At 33.4% G+C, this 22,948-nt stretch overlaps 1 protein-coding gene across 43 annotated transcripts in view; it reads right to left on the minus strand.

Annotated features, from left to right (window-relative positions):
- Nucleotides 1-17,590: 17,590 nt before the first annotated feature.
- Nucleotides 17,591-22,948, minus strand: part of ZNF644 (zinc finger protein 644) — a 96,711-nt gene continuing 91,353 nt past the window's right edge. For all 43 annotated transcript variants that reach the window (XM_086394409.1, XM_086394393.1, XM_086394416.1 and 40 more), the window contains 2 exons: nt 20,090-20,192; nt 17,591-19,294 (listed from right to left, as the gene is read on the minus strand). In XM_086394409.1, coding sequence (XP_086250535.1) covers nt 19,102-19,294; nt 20,090-20,192 — 296 coding nt within the window. In that variant the 3' untranslated portion in view covers nt 17,591-19,101. The remainder of the gene's footprint in view (nt 19,295-20,089; nt 20,193-22,948) is intronic.

Genomic DNA, 22,948 nt, shown 5'->3' on the forward strand with positions numbered 1-22,948 from the left:
GACAAAGCTAAAAATGCAAACTCCTATGCTATCCAAAAGCAGAATGTTTTCAGAGAGCTTAATTAGCTAAATGCTGTTATTATGTAGATCTATGAAAGAGTTAGTCGCTCAGTCGTGTCCGACTCTGCGACTTCATGGACTGTAGCCCACCAGGTTTCTTTCCATGAAATTCTCCAGGCAAGAAATACTGGAGTGGGTTGCCATTCTCTTTTTCAGGGGATCTTCCCGATCTGGAGATCAAAAACACATCTCTTGTTTCCCCTGCATTCCCAAGTGGGTTCTTTCCCACTAGGGCTACCTGGGAAGTCTATGTCTCATTTGTGTGGCTTTGTATTTTTATGCTTTTATCTTATGTTATTTGGTATTTGCGTTGAGAAAGTCTCCAGTTCAGAGACTTCCTACTTCTTGCATTAATTCATCACATCTCTTTCCACCAGGCTACTTACATCACAAACAATAACTATTTGGGGATAGACAGTAGATAGTAATAACTTTTTTTTTTTAAGCCAAGTAGTAACTTTTGAAGAGAATAAGATTCCTTCAGTACCCCACCTTCAATGATCAATATTCTTTCTTATTCTCTGCCTGGATCCTTCACGCTGAAGCTTATGCTCATTTCTTATTATTTGAAACTCGGGAGAAAAAGAGCAGCTAGTTCGTCACCATCTTCCCTAGAGTGACCTTTAATATTCAGATGTGGTTTACATTCAAGACAGAAGCTTACAGTCCAGTATCAGACTGTCCGAATAGGTTTCATTCTTTAAAAATGTTAACACTGCTATTACCCAGCCTGGTGCTCTTTTAAATGAGTTTATGAATTAAGGATTTTTTACCTAGCCTAAGTTCAGTGTTTACCAGACTATGAAGTCTAAGAGACTATAGACATTTGAAATGTAACATTATGAGGCTTTTCTGCCACCTTCAACACCTCACTGCCCTTCAGGTCAATTCTTGAAACATGAAATATTATCAGTGCTGTAGCCCTGAAGAGGTCTAGCTTAAGTAGGCTTTCCCAGGATTTTACATTATTTCTTACCTTATTAGTCATGTGCTCTATTTCCACTGTAAGTTTCTAATTAACAGTTTACATGAACTTTGCATTAGTATTAATATTTCTTCTTTCTCACATCATTTAAATTTCTGCTCCTCATTTATAAAGATATGCTTTTCCTTCTTTGAATTTCCTGTGTCTAAATAATGCTATTTTATTTCCTGTTATATCTATTAATTGCACCTCAGTTCCTAAGTAAAGTTTTCTCATATTATTCCAACAAAGGGTTGTACTGGGGTAGCCAAAAAGTTCATTTGGGTTTTTCTGTAAGATGTTACAGAAAAATCTGAGTGAACTTTTTGGCCAACTCTATAGTTTTATATAACTTTGTGAGGAAAAAATGGTTACTTTTAGTTATTTTTAGTTCCAATTTGCCCATAATGCTCTTGCTTTAGCATTTATCTTTGTCAGAGAGGATGCCACAGACCATCAAAAAGTCTTGAGTATTAACTAGGGATCTGTAGAGTTGGGGTGCTTTTTAAATAATAGGAGAGGCTACAATATAGTCTCCTTCCCTCCGAAGAATCAGTAAAAAAAAAAAAAAAAATTAGCAGTCTGAGGAATGCCAAAGATGCACTTAAAAGAAAAATACTTTCTGTAGGCAAATCATACTGTTTCTCCTGAAATGTGAACTATTTCCAAAGTAATACAGAATAAAAGAAGCCCAGTAAACTGTCTCAGAGACTGAAAAAACTGGATCTGATTACCTTTATTCTGGAACATGCCTGAAACTGAAGTTGAAAATATAAACTAAAAAGTCAAAATTTTTGAGCAATTTTTCTTCAGTGGTGCTCATTTGGCACACTTCCCAGAAGCTTGTGACAGAGAACAGAAACTTAATTTTTGGAACGTTCTGCTCAAACTCTTGTATTAGAGGATCAGATTACCTAGTCACAAACTGATTCTTTTTCATTTGACATTTTACCATATAGAGAATGAATTTTAAAGACACATTTAATTGGCTTCTCTATTTAAACTGAAATCTGTATTGCGTGAAATTGTGGTTTTGACAAAGTAATCAAAATCAGTATATGTTTATAGGCCTACCCAGAAGACTTATTTTAATAATTTCTACAACATTGTTTACAGAATACAAAATTAGGGTCATGTCCAGCCTTTGTTATGAGAAGAGGATGTGCTCATGTTTAAGTAAATTTGGTGCATCCCACCGGGTTATGTGTCATTCAGTGAAATGTGCTCACTGAGTCAGGGGCCAGATGGTGGATGCAGAAGTCTTTTGCTAGACTACATCTCTATAGAAGATGATGTCACATTGGACTTGGTGACCAGGCTGACACTGAATGCAACTCAGTCACGGTATTTAAATCACATTAAGATTCTCTTTTATTTATGGCTCTCGTTGTGATTTTTGTCTGGCTTTATGTCTAATTGCTAGCCTCCATGTGGTGATAGGATACGTTTATCAGTTCTGCCTTTATCTTTGCCAAAATGAACTCTGTAAACCTTTCTGAGGTAAAAATCATTTACCTCGGGGGAAAAATCATTACATAAAACTACAGTTCAGCATAAAGTTAAATAAAAGGACACTATACTCTATAAGCTATATTTCATATTCTTGATACTGTTGAGGCTATTTTATTAGTGTTAGCATGGATACTTTCTGTTATAACTACAAAATTTTAGAGGTAGAAGGACAAGAGATCATATAGTCCAATCTAGTGACTAAAAACAATATGAATTCAGGGTTTTGTGTTTGCTAAAGTAGGGAACAACTCAGGTCTAAAGATCAAGTTACAATACTTGATTTGTACTTTTTTCGCTACTCCCAACTTCCTTCCTCCAACCACTAACTTCAAATATGCCTTCGACATTGTCATTGTCATTTCACCATCATCAACTGACCACAGTGGGAAATACCATCCATTTTTTTATTTAGGCTATGGAGAAAGGTATTCTGTCTTCACAGTATTGTTATTTCTTCTGGTCAAGGGAAAACTGTATTTATTCAGTAAAAGTAAACATTAACTGAAGTTGCATTTGTCATCTGAGTGTTTCTAATAGTGTTACAGAATCAGAGAATTATGTGAAAATTAGTGGAAATGTGGAGAAACAGAGCTACTCTTGAAACTTAAGTTCTCTTTCTTCTTGCATCAGTTTTAACAATCTCCCTCCCACCCCCAGAATACCTCCCTTGCCCTCAGTCTGTAAGGAAGCAAAGTTTGTGGGTTTTTTTTCTTGTTGGCTCTTCAAGCATATCCACTGGATTGAGTTTGAAACTGCTCTAAACAAAGTTTCCTTCCTTACACTCCCTAATGCTAGTTTTACTCTCTGATCTTCACTTTCAGAAATTAGACTCTGACCTGTTCAGCCTCGTCAAACCTCTTCTTATTTTTTCTATGGATTCTACTCAATCCATAATTCATCTGGAGTATTTCTTAGTATAAATATGATTTTGTCCTCATCCACAGTACTGGCATCAACATGAAGGACCTGTTATAAGGATTAATATTTACATTTAACACACGTAAAAAGACCTTTCTTATATTAAGAAGTGGCAGCAGCCAACATAGATACAACTGGAGTCATCACAGTTGTATCTATGATCAAGCTGTATCAAGTCAAAGCTTTGGCCAAAATACTTTATTTACTAAAAGTAATTAGGACAAAGCTCTAAGACAGATATCTAGTTTAAAGATCAACTCACCCCAAAGAATACAGTATTTAACACTTCTAAGTCAAATCTCTATCAAGTTATACATTTTCTTTAGAACCAAAGAGGTAAATGTTTCAGATATTATCCCTAAAGGATCAATGGGGTTTGTTCATCAAGTTTAGGCCAGTGTGGCAAAATTATTCAGCTTTGTGTTTTCTAAGAAATAAAACTTCCACAGTGAATAGACATCACTTGGGAAATGATTGCATTTTCTCCCTAGGGACTGTGGCTGACTGTGCAACCTGTATCACCCAGGAAAAAAAGGGAAAAGTCAATCATAAGGATGGTTTCCCCTTGCCAGTAACAGTTTAGCAAAGGGCATGTGACCTTGGCCATTTCTGTCAAGGAGAATGAGGTTAGTCAGCCAGAGTGTTTCTGATGTTCCTTTGTTCTTAACTTATAAACTTAACTGCTCTTGAGGCTTTAGTATTTAAAAATTTCTAAATCAGTAGTTATTTACAAAATATCCATACTAGATGTTTATCTAAATTCTTCCCTCTCAAAGATAACATAAGACGTAACAAATAAATAATGGATTACAAGCGATTATCTGAGCATGAAGTTCTGCAGAGAGGACAACTCAAACAAAGAAATCAGGATCAGAAAGTCTTTTCTACAACCCCCTTTCCATGAACCCAACTCTGGTTCCTGTTTGGCATACAATGAACTTCTACCAGAGAGAGGCAGCCTTGAGCCCTTTATCAACAAACTTGGGTGCAGTGTAAAAGAGAAATGCAAAGCAAAAAGAAATTTTTAAAAAGGGTTAAAGCCTCAAGATCACAAGAGAGTGACAGCCCTCAGCCTAAAAACAATTAATTTTAAACTTAAGGTTACATGAAAAACTCTACCTTAAAACACCACAGCCCAGCAGCCTCAACTATTACCACGACCACTCAAGAAGAATGAGGACTGAGGTGGGTTGTGGTCATTCTTGGAAACTCGAGTATGATGCTAACTTGTCTGACAACTGGGATTTAGAATATACTTTGGTTTGGTCTTAATAGTTAAAGAGCACAGGCTCTGATGCCAGACTGCCTGGAACTCAATTCTAGCTTCACTACTTGCCAGCTGTTGGGAAAGGAAGCTCTTCATGCTTTCTTTTCATTGTAAAAGATGATATTCTCTACATCATTTTCTACTTTGCTATGACAATAAAATAAGATTAATATATGTGAAATATTTGGAACACTGCCTGGCACATAGCAAGTGCATGATAAATGTTATCATGATTATTATATCTGGCTCTGACAAGGAGTTTTGCTTTAAAAGGAAAAGTAGAAATGGCTAGTAGACAAAAGAGGGTTTTTTTTAAAGATAGGGAGAAAAAAAACATGAAGTGTGGAAAGCTGGTTTAATTAGGGTTGGGATTTTGCCAAGAGAATATACAAAGTGAGAGAGGGACAAGGGATGAGTGATTACAAGAGTGATCTTGATAAATGACTGAGGAATAAAATTTGGGTAAGCACTAAGGGGTAACAAGAGGGGTAGTAGATGGAGAGACTGAGAATCAAATAAAAAGGTGGTAAAATCAGATTTTAGGCCCTGGTGGGGCTGAGGTATTACAGAGTCAGAGTTCATGAGAGAATAAAATTGGAAGGCAAGAAATGGTAATTCACAGAGTAGGAATACTGATACCAACTGCAGGCAGTTGGTAAAGAATCTACCTGCAATGCAAGAGACCCCAGTTTGATTCCTGGGTTGGGAAGATACACTGGAGAAGGGATAGGCTATCCATTCTAGTATTCTTGGGCTTCCCCTGTGGCTCAGGTGGTAAAGAATCAGCCTGCAATGTGGGAGACCTGGGTTTGATCCCTGGGTTGGGAAGATCCCCTGGAGAAGGAAAAGGCTACCCACTCTAGTATTCTGGTCTAGAGTCCATGGACTGTATAGTCTATGGGGTTGCAAAGAGTCAGACACAACTGAAAGACTTTCACTTCACTTTCAGGAATACTGAAACAGAAAAAAAAAAAACAGAGCTGCGGTATGGACATAGAAAAGTTTAGGGTATGATCATGCAAGTGTGAGACTGAAATAGCAAAGGATAACTCGTTACAGAGATCTTATGATCTTACATGCCTAATCGTGGCACAGAAGGGTCCTACATGAACCCAAATCTCCATTATTTCTCTAATGTTATCTCCTACTTCCCACTTGCTTTTGTCCAAACATAACTGGCCTTCCTGTGTTCCTGCAGCACACTGAACATGCTCTCATTCAGTCTTTGCACCTGTTTCTCCCTCAGCCCATACACTTTCCCTACCTCCCTCATTTTCTTCAGCAATTTGCTCTAACGTCACTTTCTCACGGACTGTAAGAGTGTTGCAGAGACTGACCTGCAGCTAAAAACCTTCAAGACTATGGCATACTGGGGGACTGGTAACTGCGACAGGGAGGAGGAGTGAGTAGTACAGTCTGATAGCGTGAGCTTCACAGCTAGGGAGTTTTGAGAGAGAGAGTGAGAGAGAAAGCAAAGTCTAGAAGTAGCAATGAAGAACAAAGAAGATCAGACCTTTCTTTCCTCTGAAGAGTTAGATAAAATATGAAATTTATTGGAAGATCTTTTATAAGGTAAGCCCTGACTAAATCTATTCACTTCTTTAGTATATACTGCATTTTGTTTATATTTTTTAATTCAGTAGACCATCCAGAAAATGGGTCATGAGGACAAAATAAAACTTACTGTTGTGCCAATATTACCATTTAGAACCCTTTGATTTTACCAGTAATGACGTGAGGCACTGATTTGTGTACTCTATGTCACATAGCAGACTGTGCACTCTACTAGAGCTCCTAATTACCAATTCACAGAGCCATACTGGCTTTAGTCCCATGGAGAAAGCATCGCCTGTTGTGTTGTGAGAAGAGGAAATACAATAGTACCTGATGTCTAATAGAGAAAACGTATGTTCAGAATTACATATGCAAGAACATAAGTTTTTCCCATCTTCTCAGTGAATAGCCTTAATTCCTTTTTGTATTGGCCTTCTGGGTGAGAAGTGGTCTCATGATCTATGGATCTTCCAAAGGTCTTGCAAATATAAAATAATAGCACAGGTCTTGAAAAACCATGTTCACATAATATTTTTCACCTTTGGTAAATAATGCTCCAGTTCTGAAATGGCCCCAACAGGTATTTCAAATTAGCAGCTTGGTCACTTTGAGCAAACAGAAATGAATAACAATAAATGTCACTCCCTTATAACAATCAAATAAAAAATTAAAAAGCAGAATATAAAATGTTAATCACACATAAAAAATTTACTCATTTTAATCATCTATGTCTTAAATTAACTCCTAAAAAATGTTTTCATTCCTTATCTATTTCCATTTATCTTCATGAAGTGTTTATATATGTATCTAGTGACTGCAGTGAATATAAAGCACTGTTCCCCTTTTCTGGAAGAATTGACTTATTCATTATACACAGAAGAGAAAAATTTGAGGGAGCTAAAAAGAACAGTTTTCTGAAGCAGAAGTACCATGTCTTGTAATATGATTTCATAACGGTTTAGGGAAGTAACATTCCAGTTCAATTTGCATGAACTGTTCTATCAATCAAAAAAGGACTTTCATGTAGAACTCTCTCTTCCAAACTGTATTATACTGAAAAGTTTACCAGTGACAAAAATTACTGGGGAAGAGATCTAGGGGAATCAAGAAAGTTATATATGCAATAATTTATGGATTAACTTCTGAAGTTTGGATCAAATATGTATTACAGGATCCTCTATTTCCTAAAAACTGACATAATGAAAAAATTTAAAGTACTGGAAAAGAAGAAAGTATATTTTGATTAATCATAAATTATGTGTAATTCCTGGAAAAAATACCAGAAGGTAAATGGAATCTGACTGAAGGAGGAAATCTTAAGCCAGACTATGCATGGGAAGACAGTTACAAAAGGTGGCAAGGACTCCAGATGTTGGGATCCTTTTAAGGGAGAGGCATGATATTGCTCTACAATACCAAAAAAGAAACAAAGTTTACACTTCTAGAAGACTTGATACTGGTCATAGTATTTCTCTATAATCACTAGAAACAGGCTGAATTTATAGAACATTTGCTGAAAGACTAACAAGAAACGTGAAACGTAAATGAGCAAACAAGCAAAGAATTACCAAATATTTGAGGGAAACCAACACCACAAAAGGGCATCAAACTCAACAGACAGAACTAAATCCCTAAGAAAACAATCAATAGGGTGAAAAGAGTCTTAAAAACGTGTACAATTAATATCCTTAGAAGGCAAAGAGGAAATCACAACCATGAGACAAAGAGGCCTTAGAACAAATAAAGATCTTAGAAAAAATAAGTATAAAAACAAACACACCAAGACACCAAACCTTAAAACAACTCAACAGATAGGCCAAGTAACAGAATGAACATAGCTTTATAGTCAGTGTGTTGCAAGAAGGAGCTAAGGAATTCTCCCAGGGCACAGTGTAAAAAAAAACAAGGGGATAAAAAATGTAAAAGAAAAAGTAAGAGACACACAAGATAGATTTTGACGTTGTAATATCTGCCCTAAAGAAGTTAAATCATGATAAAAATATATAATATATGTAAAAAATTCTGTACCCCAAAGGCCAGGTATTATACATTATTTTCAGACACAAGAGAAATTGGTTAAAAAGAAAATCAAAGTTTAAATGTACAATAATAAACAACAGGGATAACTTTATATACTGAGAAATAATACAGAGATAGGTAGATAGATAAAAAGCCTTCAGCAAGTTTAATTAAAGAAAAACAATAAAGTAGAAGTAAACACTGGAAATTCCCTGGAGGTCCAGAATTAGGACTTGGTGCTTTCACTGCTGTGGCCTTGTTTCATTTACTAGTCAGGGAACTAAGATCTCACAAGCTGTACTACACAGCAAAAAAGAAGAGTAAATGTTAGGAATATGAGTAAACAATGACAGATATGGGGACTAAATAACTTGTAAGAAATATTGTTGTTGTTTAGTTGCTAAGTTGTGTCCGACTCTTCACGACCCCATGAACTATAGCCCACCAGGCTCCTCTGTCTATGAGATTTTCTAGGCAACAATACTGGAGTGGATTGCTATTTCCTTCTGTACTGTATTTTCCTGATGCAAGGATCGAACTTGCTTTTCCTGAATTAGCAGACAGATTCTTTACTGCTGAGCCACCAGGGAAGCTCTGCAAGAAATATACTATGTACAAACTATTCCAAATTTTTAGAAAATCTATAAGAAATGTATACTCCTCTAAGAAAAACAAAACTAAAATTGGCTCAAAGGGAGAGAAAAAAACCTAACAACCTTTGATTATAAACAAAACAGTAAAAGGAGTCAAAATATCTCTCTCTCAAAAGTTAACAGCTCATATGAGTTTATGAATAAGTACTATCAAATTCTTAAGAAATCAATATTGTCTGTTATGAAAACTCTTTCAGAGTATAGGCAAATTTAAACTTCCCAACTCATTTTATGAGGTTAACATAACTTGGATACCAAATCCAGAAAAATACAGCAGAAGAAAAGTAAAGGCTAATATCACTAATACACATGAAAAAATTCTTCAATGACACAAAAGCAAATCAAATTCCTAGTATTAAGCAACATGTCATGACTAAGGAGAAATTTAAGGATGGTCCAATGTTTAAAAGCCTATTAATAAATTTTATTGACATCAATAAATTAAAGAAAAAAAATCACATGATTTTCTACATATCAACAAAGGCAGAAGAAACAATTTGTTAAGAACAAAAGTCCATTTTTTATAAAATAAAATAAAATAAAATAAATACACATAGGAATTCCCTGGTGGTCCAGTGAATATGACTCAGTTGCTTTCATTGCTTTGGCCTGGGTTGAATCCCTGATCAGGGAACTAAGATCCCACAAGTCATGTGGCACAGCCAAAAACACAAACAAACAAAACCACATAAAAACTCTTATCCAATAAGAAACAAATTGTTTTTAACTCAATAAACTGTGTCTAAAAGAAACTTCCATGAAAATTATATTTAACGATAAAAGAAAAGTACTCCAGTTACAATCAGGAATATGAGAAATGCCAGCTATCACCATTAATGTTCACTGTTGTACTGGAAATCCTTGACAAAGGATAAATATTTGAAAGCAAGAGATAAATGTCACAATTTACAGATATTACAACTGGCAACTTAGAAATTTCAAGAGAACTAATTAAAAAAATATTAGAGATATGTAACAGAGTTGAGCAATGTGGAAAGATATGAATAAGACTGCCGTACACAGAATCAATAATTTCCCTTTACACCAGCAATTTCAATAAGAAAAATGTGAGAAAAATCCATTCACAGTAGCAACAAAAACAAATATATAGAAATAAAATCTTTAACATACAATTCTTTACAAAGAAATGGTAAGACTACTGTAAGACATAAAAAAATGAAGATAACTGGAAAAATATACCATATTCTTAAAAAGGAAGTCTCATGTTTTCCCATTTCCACAAATTCTTTCTACAAGGGGGAAAAGAGGGGAGAAAGGATAAATTGAGAGATTGAGATTAACATATATACCCTGCTGCTAAGTCGCTTCAGTCATGTCCAACTCTGTGCAACCCCATAGACAGTAGCCCACCAGGCTCCCCCATCCGTGGGATTCTCCAGGCAAGAACACTGGAGTGGGTTGCCATTTCCTTCTCCAATATATACCCTACTATATATAAAATAGATAACTAATAAACATCTATTGTACAGCATAGGGAACTCTACTCAGTACTCTGTAATGACCTATATGTGAATAGAATCTAAAATGAGTAGATATATGTATATGTATAACTGATTCATTTTGTTGTACAGCAGAAACTAACACAACATTGTAAATCAACTATACTCTAATAAAAATTAACTAAAAATAAACTCAGTGCAGTTCTAGGTAAAATCTCAGGGTTCAAACAGAATTTGATGAACTAATTCTAAAATACATCTGGAAAAGAAAATCTCTTTAGAATAGCCAAATTTTATTTTTAAGAGGAAAAAAAGGGAGATGTACCCCTTAAGAAATTTAAATTTTCTTTAAAATAATAGCTTACTCACTTAATCATTCAATGAATAGTGACTGGATGCATAATATTTATCAGGACTCTTCTAGGAAAGCAGAAGTGAGCAAAACCTATAAAATACCTGCACTTAAAACTTATTTTATATTCTGATTCTGATAACGGTAGCCTAAATAATCTGGATAAATTCTCTCTCACTGGGGTCAACTAAGAAAGTTGAATAGAAAAAAAAAAGTCATATAAGCATTAAAGAAGTGTCGAGATAAAAAAGAATTACCATGCCAAACTCGAAGAGGAGACAACAAAGTCAAGAGTATTACCCAATAATGAAAATTTTTATTCCTGCCCTGAAGACACGTCCTATATGGACGAGAGAGTTATGAAACTAAGTCACACATTCAATGGCCTTGGGCTAGGAAAATAAAACTATATTCACAGGGTAAAAGGTGAAACCAGCAGTATGCAAACCTTTCTATAACCTTCCCATGACACAGCTCTTACAACCTGACTTTGGGTCATCTGGATAGGCCAGAGAAATGCAAACCTTGAACCTGGACTAAGGTGTTCTAAACTGGCAGTATCTCGAGGCACCTGACAGGAGTAAATGAAAACCCTATGAGGGACAATACCAGACTTCAACATAGCTCTATAATAGTTTCCAAATATAATGTTCACTGTGTTGTTAAACATGAAGGCACACAAGAAAACAAGACACCATGAACAAGAAATAGAAAAGGCAACTATCAATAATCTTGGATCCATAATTATTTTATATTCTGGAATTATCAGAGGCAGAAGATAAAAGCAATCATGTAGACCATATTCAAAGATAAAATATCCAAGTAGGATACTAGAAACAATAGAAAAGCATATCTGAAAAAAAAACAACAGAAATTCTACATCTGAAAAAAAATCATAACCAAAATTAAGATCTCAGTGGATGAGATTTAACAGTAACTGAGAAAATCAGTAAGCTGGAAGATAAATTAAAAGAAGTGATCTAGAATATAACACCAAAATATAAAGATAGAAGTAGGGAAGAGAAGATAAAAAATCCAGAGGATGCAGTGAGAAGGATTTAACACACATTAATTGGAGTTCCAGAAGAATAAGGGAGCTAGAAAGTGAGGCAGAAAAAATAACTTTACAGACAAGGTCTAGGAAATTTCCAGAAGCCCAGCAGAGTTCCCAAACTTGGCAATAACAAAAGGCATTCCCAACAGGACATCTCATAGTAAAAACTTTAGAAAACTAAAGATAAAGATCTTGAAAGCAGCTAAAAAAATATAGGACAGGTTATTTTAAAATGAGTAACAGATGAACTTGCAAGAATGAGGCAGAAAATAGTGGATGATAACTTCAATATGCAGGGGGAAAATAACTGCCACTTTAGATAGAATTCTATAGCCAATAAAAATATCCCTCAAGAATTAAGAGAACATACGCATCTTTAAACAGGAACATTCAAAAGGATGTATCTAATTATAAGAACTGTTTATCAACAGTCACTATAATTGCAACTGGAAAAATAGACTGATGAAGTAGAAGATACCTACAACACATAATAACCTAAGAATTAATGGAATTCCTAAGTATCAATATGAAATAATACAGATACTCCAACAGAAAAAAACGGGCAATTTGTCAATTTATTTCTCAAAAGAGGAAAAATAAACAAACATAAAAAAGGTTATTATTCAATCTGATAGAAATTTGGGGAATGTAAATTAAATTCACAATGAAATATCATTAACACTCACCAACTGGCAAAAATTTAAGTTTGACAATTGTATCACTGAAGACAGGGAGGAACAAGAACTCTTATGAACTCCTCATGAGAGTATAAATGTGTACAATCATCTTGGAAAACAGGCTGGCTTTGTCTAAGAGGCATATACTCTATGATCAAAAAACTCTACTCTTTGGCATATACCACCCTAGAGAAACTTGCAGATGTTTAAAAGACAGACAAGAATGTTCGTTCACAGCTTCACAGCTTTTAAAAGTCAAGAAACACGCAAAGACAACCTTAATGTTTACCAATAATAAAATGAATAATTAAATGGTGTCATATAAAGATATGTAATAATATACAACAAAATGAATAAACTACAGCTATGGGAAAAATAAAGATGAATTCCAAAGATAACATTAACCAAAGGGAACAAGTCACAAAAGAATACATATGGTATTAATTCCACTTCTGTAAAAGAAAAAAAAAATATGCAAAACTAAACTATATGCATTCCTAGATATCAACTTGTATATTAGAAAAGTCAGAATAACAGGAATGGGAGGGGGTGAATTTAATTGGGATGGAGAACTGGGAGTGCTGTCAATGTTCTACATTCTGTTCTTGTGGTGATTAAAATGGCTTTCCAGGTGGCTCTGTGGCAAAGAATCTGTATCTTTAAATGTTCATATGCTTAGAACTTTACATCAAAAAGTAATCTGGCAAGACATGTCAATGTATGGCAATACCACTACAATATTGTAAAGTAATTAGCCTCCAATTAAAATAAATAAATTTATATTAAAAAAAAGAAAACCTGGCCTATTAGATTTATAGTTCAACTTTCCAAATTTTACTTAAAATGTGTAGTTGAGTAGTCAACTTTGACTTGCAAGTTATATGAGGCATTGAAATATTCAAGAGAATTTAAGGTTCTGCATATTTATTAAGTTTATTTTATTTATAAAATATATTTATGTACTTAAGAAGGTTTTAAATCAGGGTACCAAGATTATCAAAACATAACCAATATATTGACTTTATAAATGAAATTTAAAAATTTTTTTAAGTTTTAAGTTATAAATAGGACTAAACATTATCTAAAAGCTCCTTACTTAAAGTATTTGTTGAAATCTGCCAATCAATAGAAAAATAAAAATCAGAGGATGACTTTAATAGTTTAAGAAAGAACTAATTCTCTAGGTTTATATCTTTAAGAAATCAAATACTAGTTTTAAAAAACAAATAATTATCTGTTTTACCAATTTGTTCAGAAGAGGCAAAACTTCACACTATCTCTTCTTTCTACCATATTAAAAAAATCTATGTCAGAAAATTTTTGGGAATTTGCCTAAATTGTAATAAAAATATAAACCACTTGACAGTTGATATGGCAACACATAATACTTTCAAAATAGCTATTCTTTACTTCTGGAGGGGGGGTGAAGGGGTGGTGGTGGTGGTTGTGGTGGTCATGGCCCAATTTGAGTATCTGAGAAGTGCTGTGGAACTCACAGAAGAACTATATTGATACACAAACAAGCTTTTGGAATAAATAATAATCAAAGATCTCTTGAAAGACTATGGAGTATAAGGGCACTTACACTCCCTATTATACCACTGGTCTACTATAAAATCAGAGTTGAAGTAATTTTAAACACATCATCTAGTAGATCATATTCGCATGTATTCTTATTATTTTAAATCAGAAAGTTAATGCCTTTGTGATAAAAAATTCACTTCCTTTGTTTTCATTTGTCACTTAAAGATGAACAAGATACTACTTTTTACCAAAATAAGCAAAGTTTTAAAGACTACAATGGCAAGGACAAGAGGAATTGTAAGCCATACTCATAAGCTGCAGGTAGGAGCATAAAGTTATATGGCCCTTCTGTACAACAATTTGGAACATTCATATATAAAACCTCAAATATGTGAGCCATATCCAACTCTTTAATCTACCAATTCTACTACTAGAAATTCATCGTAAAAATAATTTTGGATGTGTATAGTGTACAATGCACTATAGGAATGTTGATCAGAAGCACTCTTCATAATACCAAAGTCCTAGAGACAACATAAAATAATCAACAATGGAGGTGCAATAATATGTGGTACAATGGTACATTATGCAAAAATTTAAAGCATACTTAGGAATAATACTTAGTGGTATGAAAATGCTTATGGATCTACAGCTTAGAGAATAAATAAATGGTTAATTTCTACACAGCATGATCATGATTTCATGTTTTTTTAAAAAGGAATAGTCTATAAAACAGAAAAACAAGACTAGAATAGAAATATGACAAATTTTTAATGTGGAGAATGTAAAAAACTTTGTCTAAAACTTTAATAACAAGGAAAAACTCTGTAACATTAGAGTATAACCACTCTGTTCATCTTGACTTCTGACTTAATTTAAGAATGAGGTATCAATTAAATTTTACTTATTACTGTTGTCTACCTAAGCAATTAAAAATATTCAATTATTTGTCATCAAAGTAATCAAGAAAGAACAACGTTGTACCTATGTCTATAATATAGGCTAAAGAATCAAGAAATCAGTTATGAGCTATTGACTAAACATCAGTAACTGGCCCTCAAAAAACACCCACCAAATTCCCATTGTTGAAACAAATTGGATAGCTACCTTCCATACCAGGGGTGAATGCTAATTATAGTTCATGGTTTGAAATATTATTGATGTTGACTAGTTTTTGTCTCATAGAAGTGTTGCATCTGGTGTGATATAAATAAATATTTGGTCTTTGTCCCTGGTTCCTGGCACATATCTCCTAAAACTCTCAAGATCTCCAGGGTGATCAAAGTGTCTTTTAAATGCTAATGACATGAGAGGTGGCTGGGGGCCCCCAGATAGCTTCAGAATGGGAGTGGGTCACCAGAAAGACCAAGGCATGAGGATTAGAGGGTTGGAGTTTTCTGTCCCACCACCTCCCGAAACCACCAGGGAGAGGAAAGGAGCTAGAGACTAAGTTAATCACCAATGGCCAATTATTTAATCAATAAAGCCTAACAATGAAACCTCCATAATAACCCCACTAAGGGATGAGCTACTGGGTTGGTGAACACATCAAGGTGCTGGTAGGGTGGTACACCCAGAAAGTGCATAGAAGCTCCATGCCACCTTCCTTCCTAGCATACCTTGCCCTATGCATCTCTTCCATTTCACTGTTCCTGAGTTATGTTCTTTATAATAAACTGGTAATGTCAAGTCTTTTTCTGAGTTCTGTGAGCCATTCTAGCAAATTATCAAACCTGAAGAGTCAGTCATGGCAACCTTTGATTTATAGCCAGTCGTCTCAAGTATGGGTGACCCGATATTTGTGACTGGCATCTGAAGTGTGGGCAGTCTTTTGGGACTGACCCCTTTAACCTGTGGAGTCTGACATTAACTCGAGGTAATTAATGTCAGAATTGACTTAAACTGTTGGACACCCAACTATTGTTTGGAGAATCAAAGAACTGGTTGTTGGTGGTGGAAAATGCTCAAGATCAAGTATCAGAGATTAGTCTATACAATGCAGCACTTATATTTCAAATAAACTTGGGAAAATGGGATACTGGGGTGGATACATTATAATAATTACATTTATAACTACACTGAAACAATAAGACAAGAGAAAGAAACATTAACAAGCTGTTAAAAGTATCAGATTGACCAAAAAGTTTTCTGGCTTTCTGTAAGATCTTATGGAAAAATCCAAATGAACTTTTTGGTCAATCCAATAAATGTGTTTGAGTAGTAGTACCACAATTTTTTTACCCATTTTTCATTTTTTCATTTTCTAAATATTTCTAAAATGAGCAGATATTACACTTTCTTAGTAAGAAAAAAAAAATCAAAGCTATATTTTGGATCAGTATGTTTCAACTGTACAGTCCCTGAGAGGTTATATGTATGTCCTTTAAAAAAATCTATCTAATTAAATTGAAATCTAAAATAGAGATATTAGCTATGCCATGGTTCTAATCTATTCTAAAGAAGCATAGTGGAAAATACTAATTTGAAAGGTTAACTTTTTTCATTTTAATGCTATTAAATAAATCAATACTATTTAAAAAAAGAAAAAGAAGCTCAAATATCTTAGGCAATGATAAAATAACTGTAAAAGACAATTTGGCAATACTGAATACTGAAGTAGCACATGCTTTAACATGAAAGTCTATCATATAACTTAAAACAACATTTCATAATTTTTTAGTGGAAGCCAAACGAAAATATATCATTAACTTTCTAGTTGCCAAATGAAAGGTGAACTGTGCTCCCCAAGAAATTAAAAAATTTCTGTAACCCAAGTATCTTTATTATGAGAAATGTTCTTTGTTTAATTTACTTTTCAGGAATCTCTCTGGCTTACTGTTTCCAATTTGAATTACTATATTTGATAATTTAATTCTTTCTTACATCCTGAAGAAACATTGTTTTAAAAATAGTTTAATGTAAAAAATTTAATCTGTTTGCTTATGAAAGCTGTGGTCAAACTACCTATTCTACTTGTATTTCTATAGCTTGACAGCTGGTTTAATAAAATCAAACAAAGAACTATAAAAATTAGAGTTGAAAGGGGCTGTGGTGATTGCTAGTCTTCCTGCCAGGATTCTTTTTTTCTTAATTTCTGAATTAATTACTTAATTAATTAAGTGTTCAGATACTTAACTTCTGAACACTACTTACTATGCAGTAGTATGACTTCCAGTTTAAAAAATATATTCTATTTGAATATAGAATATATTTATATCAATGAAACCTAATACAAGAATACTGGTAAAAACAGACTTGGTATATTTTCAGTCAAAAGTTAAGAAATTTGATGTTTTAGTTAGACTCATCATTATAGAGACACACACAGTTTCTATTACATCTTTGGCAAAATGAAAATAATTTTATACAAATACTTTTTCCTATCTACTATATACTCCAGGGATCAGGAGACCATTGGTTTGGAATGATTCATTTAGTTCAATTTCCTAATTTTACATATCAAGTGTGTGAATAAAGTAACCAGCTATGTATAAACAACATAAATCAAATGAAACACAACCTCAAGTGGACAATTTCTACCAATGATAAAAGTAAGAATGTTTCACACTATAGACATTATAATTTTCTTAAGTCTTTTTTTATTTAGAGATTTTTCTGGTAAGGAGATATATCATAGGAAAGCAATTTCACTGGCAGTGAGGTATGTATATATACTCTACCAAAATACTCCTTATTTTAACTGCTTTTAACTTTATTTACATACGAAGAAAAGTATCAATGCATATCCTTGTTTCAACTATAGTATTAGCCATACTACATGAAATAAAATGCAATGGTGCTTGCATACAAAAACTGTTATTTGTAAAGGAATCTGATTTCAGATTAAAAGAACTAATCTGTTTTTGGAAGGAATTTAAAAGGAGAATCACAATTTATCATGACCAAGACATCTGCACCATATTTTCCATTCCTCACAGCACATTTATTTCAGTAATTCCATTAAGTCGGTTCTTAGCATGAGCAATAGTGTTACACGATTTTCGTACATATAATCACATCCAAAACAAGTTCTAAAATTTAAATTGTAAACATTCTCATCATATGTAGAAATATTTCGATTGGTGTATTAAGTTTTGTTAACTGATCAAATTTGGAAGAGACTATAAATGAGAAAGCCTATTCTAAACCGTGTAGTGAGCATTGTTTATTAATTACATTTCTACAACGTTAAATAAAGAGGCAAACCTGTCCTGTAAGCATGTCAAATTTTAGGTAAAACATTAAAAAGAAACAAATCTGTTAACAAAAGGATGTCTTGCAATAAAGAATATTAGACTTTTTTAAAATCTATTATGATACAAAAATGTAAAGGGTAAATAGCATCTTTGTTGACAAAGTAGGAGGTAGCATGGATGCACCACTTTATTGTCTGAGAAATGCAACTGGAGTAAAGAATATTTCCTTACCACAAATAATTTCCAGGACTATGTACATATTTCTTTTAGAAATACTTGTTTAAACAAATCTCCCTCCACTTTTTAGTATAAAAAAAAAAACCGTTCCATGTGATTTAAAAAAAACACTTACACGTCTAGATAGAATAGTACTCTGCCCTATTTGAGTGAACAGTCTCAAACTATGAAGTACATGATATTTAATGCCCTAAGTTGAGTAAATTTAGTTAGCAGTTCCTGGTATTATACAAAACACTAAATATATACAAACAAAATATAATATCTTATTTTTCAATACAAGTCTTGTGGGGAATAAACAGAACCTTGATTCTGGTAACACTGCAGAAAACATAATTTTCCAATTAGTCTGTCTTTATCCATGTGCAACAGTTTATTAATAACTGCTTACATGTATTGATCTTTCATTGAGTGAACACAGTTAACTGACTAAATGTAGTAAACCTTAGAAACCTCTTCCATCCTATATAAAATATAGAGACTACTTACTGTTTGAAGTACTCAATTTGCTCTGATGTCACTGTCATTCACTTTTCCCCATTTTCCTGCTTTAGTATTTATAAATGGATAATTTAATGTGGCTTTGAAAAAAAAAGACAAAGAATTTCAAATTTACATCCAATTCAAATTTTCTATTTAAAAGGTTTTCTTGTTCTATGAAGCTGCTTCTGCCATTAGTAGAGAAAATGAAGTTTCTGTAATGGAGGCAGGCTTTTTGAGTAGTGATGTGACTTCCACCATGCCAGCTCCAGTCCGTGGAAGATTAGCGTTTACAATGTGTCGTTGTAAGTGCTTAATCCAGTCTTCCTGAACAGACAATGGTCCACGAAAGACTAGGCCACAAAACCTATAGAAGAAGTTGATAACAGTTCTCTTAACATGACCAATTCCCTTTATTTAACAGTTCTCTTAACATAACCAATTCCCTTTATTTAAAACCAATCCCCCCCCTCCCAAAAAACCCAATTCCCATAAAATTCATAAACACAAAGGGCAAACTTTATACTGAAGATAGTACTAGACAACAGTTTCTAAATACTTGTGAGGTCAAAATGATTAAATGTAATATTAAAACTGCCAATTCATACTAACTCTAGTAATACCTGCAGAGATGGGAACATTACTATGAAAATTAATTAAAAGGTCTTAACACCTACACATCTTAATTCCAAAATGCACTACTTTCTTTTTTTTTTCAAAAGAAAAAAATGCACTCTTCAATTTAGAATTCCTTAAACTGATGAGGATGAGTATGGAAGGAGGTGTGAATGAGTCTGTATATCTACACTCAGAAGTACAAGTGGAGAGAAAATATACTTCCAATAAGCAGGAACTCAAGACAATTTGAAAAACATCAAATTAAAGGAAACAAAGAACACGAATAAAACACAACAAAAAAAGCCACTTTTACAAATCACAATATCATAGAGGCCCTTAGCTAATATAAAAAACTTGATTAGTTGTTGAAGTACAGCATATTATGAGCCATATAAGATTTTAAGTCTGTCTCTGAAAGTTCATTTGTAAGTTGATTTTTGAGAATGCACCTTCAGTCAGAAATTAAAAATTTCAAACAAAATAACTAGTATGTCTCAAAGCAAAATCTGAAGAAACTGAGCAATTAGGTAATATAGGCATATACCTGCATCGGAGAATGTAAACCTCGTCAGCACCATGAGGTAATGTTAAAAGTTTCTTCTTGCTTCCGGATCTTGACCTTGATTTCTTTTGCTTACAATCTAAGGCTAAAAAGGGGAAGAAAAAGACTTAACATTTCTTACATATTCTAAGTACACATACATACAGATACTTCTTGGGAGGTCAGACCATCTAAATCAAGTTAGAAAATGTCTGCATTCATTTGTAGTCCCTGAATCATGCACTACCTTGCAGCTGGTTCTCTAATAGCAGTAATATTATCAGCATATACACTTCTTGTACTCATTTTTCAAATAATGCTTAACCATACCAAATCAGAACTGAAAGGATAAAACTAAAATAACTTGAAATTACTAAAGTGGTCAATTACCACAGCAATGGCAATCTTTTCTCTTACAATCATATATACATTATTTTAACATCTGGTTAAATCTTACTTCCAGGAAAACTATAACATCTTATATAAGATCATCAAGTTTGCATTTGATTAGTTCTCCATTAATCAGATTTCACATACTTTGAAAACTTAGTAAAAAGTTCAATGCAATTCATTTTGAATTTTACAATAGCTCTTAAAATTATAAGCTAGCCCTACATTTGAAAGGACAAAGAATGCTCAACTTTGATTTTTAAACTCAATCTGTATTGTACATACAAGCATATGTTCTATTTTACTAGAAAAATAGATCCAGATTATCTCACATAAGTTAACAAATGGACCACAAATTAAATGATGACTATTTGTTACATTATTTTCTATTTTAAAAATGTGATTAAAAAGGGGAAAAAGAGATTTTTATGTTAAAGTGCATCAAAATTCTAGTGCTAACTGTTCTTGAAATTTCTGTTACTTGACTTCTCCTTTAATCATTTATTTTAAAAAATCTAATTTAATAAAGAAAAAAGATTTTTTTTTAATAGGTAGGAACAGATGGGACATAACATTTTATTCTTTAAATACAACTACACCATTCCTTTGAACAAAGTGATGATAGTATTCCAGGGTGCTGCTGGTCAATTAGCAGGAAGAGATGGTAAGAATTTATCTCTAGGGGCCCAAGGGGGAAGGGAAACAAATGTAACAGAAGAGTTGTCCAAATGAATTTTCTTCTGTTAACCTGTCATGTGAAATGCCCCGGAAAAATTCTAGGGAAGAGAGAATAGGAACTGGATATTCAATGATTGTGTGAAATGAGTTTTCCAAGTCCAGGTTCCAAAAGAACAGATGCTACTATTACAAAACCAGTAAATAGACTACTGTTTCTTACAGTAGTCAAGTGGCAATGCTAAAAGAAATGTCACATAGAAAATTAAAAACCATGAGAAGCCTAAATCTCATTCAAGCCACTGTCTTTTGCTTCCTGTCACTTGCCTCTTTAAAAGAAAAATCTAGGTGTCACAGTCTTTCTCTGTTTATCCTCAGAAGAAGAATCTAGTAAGTAAAGAACTACAGGAATTCAAGTTAAGTATTTAAGAATGGCTGCTTCAAAGCTAAACAACCAACATCTGGAACAGAAAAACCTTACAAGGTTCTCATTAGTTAGCTCATTCAAGAGCCTGGCACATGGTAGGAACTGAATGAATACTTCTGCAACGAAAAATAAAGAAAAACCCAGTAATTTAACCTTTGACATTTAAACAGCATATGAACATAAATTTGTTCTACCACTGTGTAATATATACTATAGTTCCTGTAGAACACTTCTGCATCATTTGTTTAAATGAGCATGTTGCTAGCAGTCACACTTTTCTTCACTTGCCAGTCTAGCTTGCATGTAGAAACTAGGTTCTTCACAACCAGTAGAAAGAATGAGGTAACACATAGTCTCTAATCAGCACATTTTTCTTCGTAGTTGCTTTGGTGAGCAACTTGAATTTAGGTGAATTTCAAAGAAATTCATACACCACAAGAGTTTAAGGAACTCAAAAAGGGCTAAGTGCTACTAGATGTCAGCTCCTCTTTTCCTATGTATAAGGTAAACCACACACAATCCCTGTCTCTGTTACATGGAACAGGGGAACCATTTGGTGTATCATGAGATTACAGACAGAATCTTTGATGAGCTTCCTGTGTTGTCAAAATTGCCACATTGTATTCAAATTTTTTCTAAAATGTAAATAAATTACTGTCAGATACAAATAAAATATATTGTAACCATCCTTTATTTGTTTACAGAGTGCCATAATGTTGGGTGTGTAAAGCAAATTGAGGGAGAGGGAGAGAGGGTGATGGGGAAGTATGTAAAAGAATGATTTACCAGTCAGTTATAAAACATTTAAATTACATTTAGATGCTGTGATACGTTAAAAAAATGGAACTGGAAATATTTACTCAGAGGTGTAGAAATGTTTTTCACTTTAACAGAGGGAAACAAGAATTTTTCTGATTTTTTATATTATATGAATTCTAGAAACTCTGAAGTTTAAGCTGTCTTATGAATGATCAGATCTAAATTTTAAATGAGAATACCATAGTTTTTGTTGTAATTAATATTTGAAGGTATTATGACTTCAGAAAGTAGGACAACTCTGTCAGCATATGATTGAGAATCTCTAGTACTTAAGAGTTCTAAATAAGTTTAGGGAATAACAAGTATTGAGAATCCTTGGAAACTTGTCCATAAAGTTAAAGTGTTAAAAACCAGAGGCCTCTGGTAATTACACTTAAATATCTCTATTATCTTAACATCTCCATCATCACTTTAAAATTTCTTATCCCCTGAAATGTCATTTATGTTAAAACATAAAATATGAATACATTTAACAGGAATATTTTTTTTTCTAATAACAACATCCAACTGTCACCCTTACAATACTGCCCAAAATTTTAGAAAAATATGTA

The sequence above is a fragment of the Bos grunniens genome, chromosome 3 (assembly GCF_055505025.1).
Source record: "Bos grunniens cultivar Pamir isolate PY7600 chromosome 3, Bosgru_T2T1.0, whole genome shotgun sequence".
Lineage (NCBI taxonomy): Eukaryota > Metazoa > Chordata > Mammalia > Artiodactyla > Bovidae > Bos > Bos grunniens.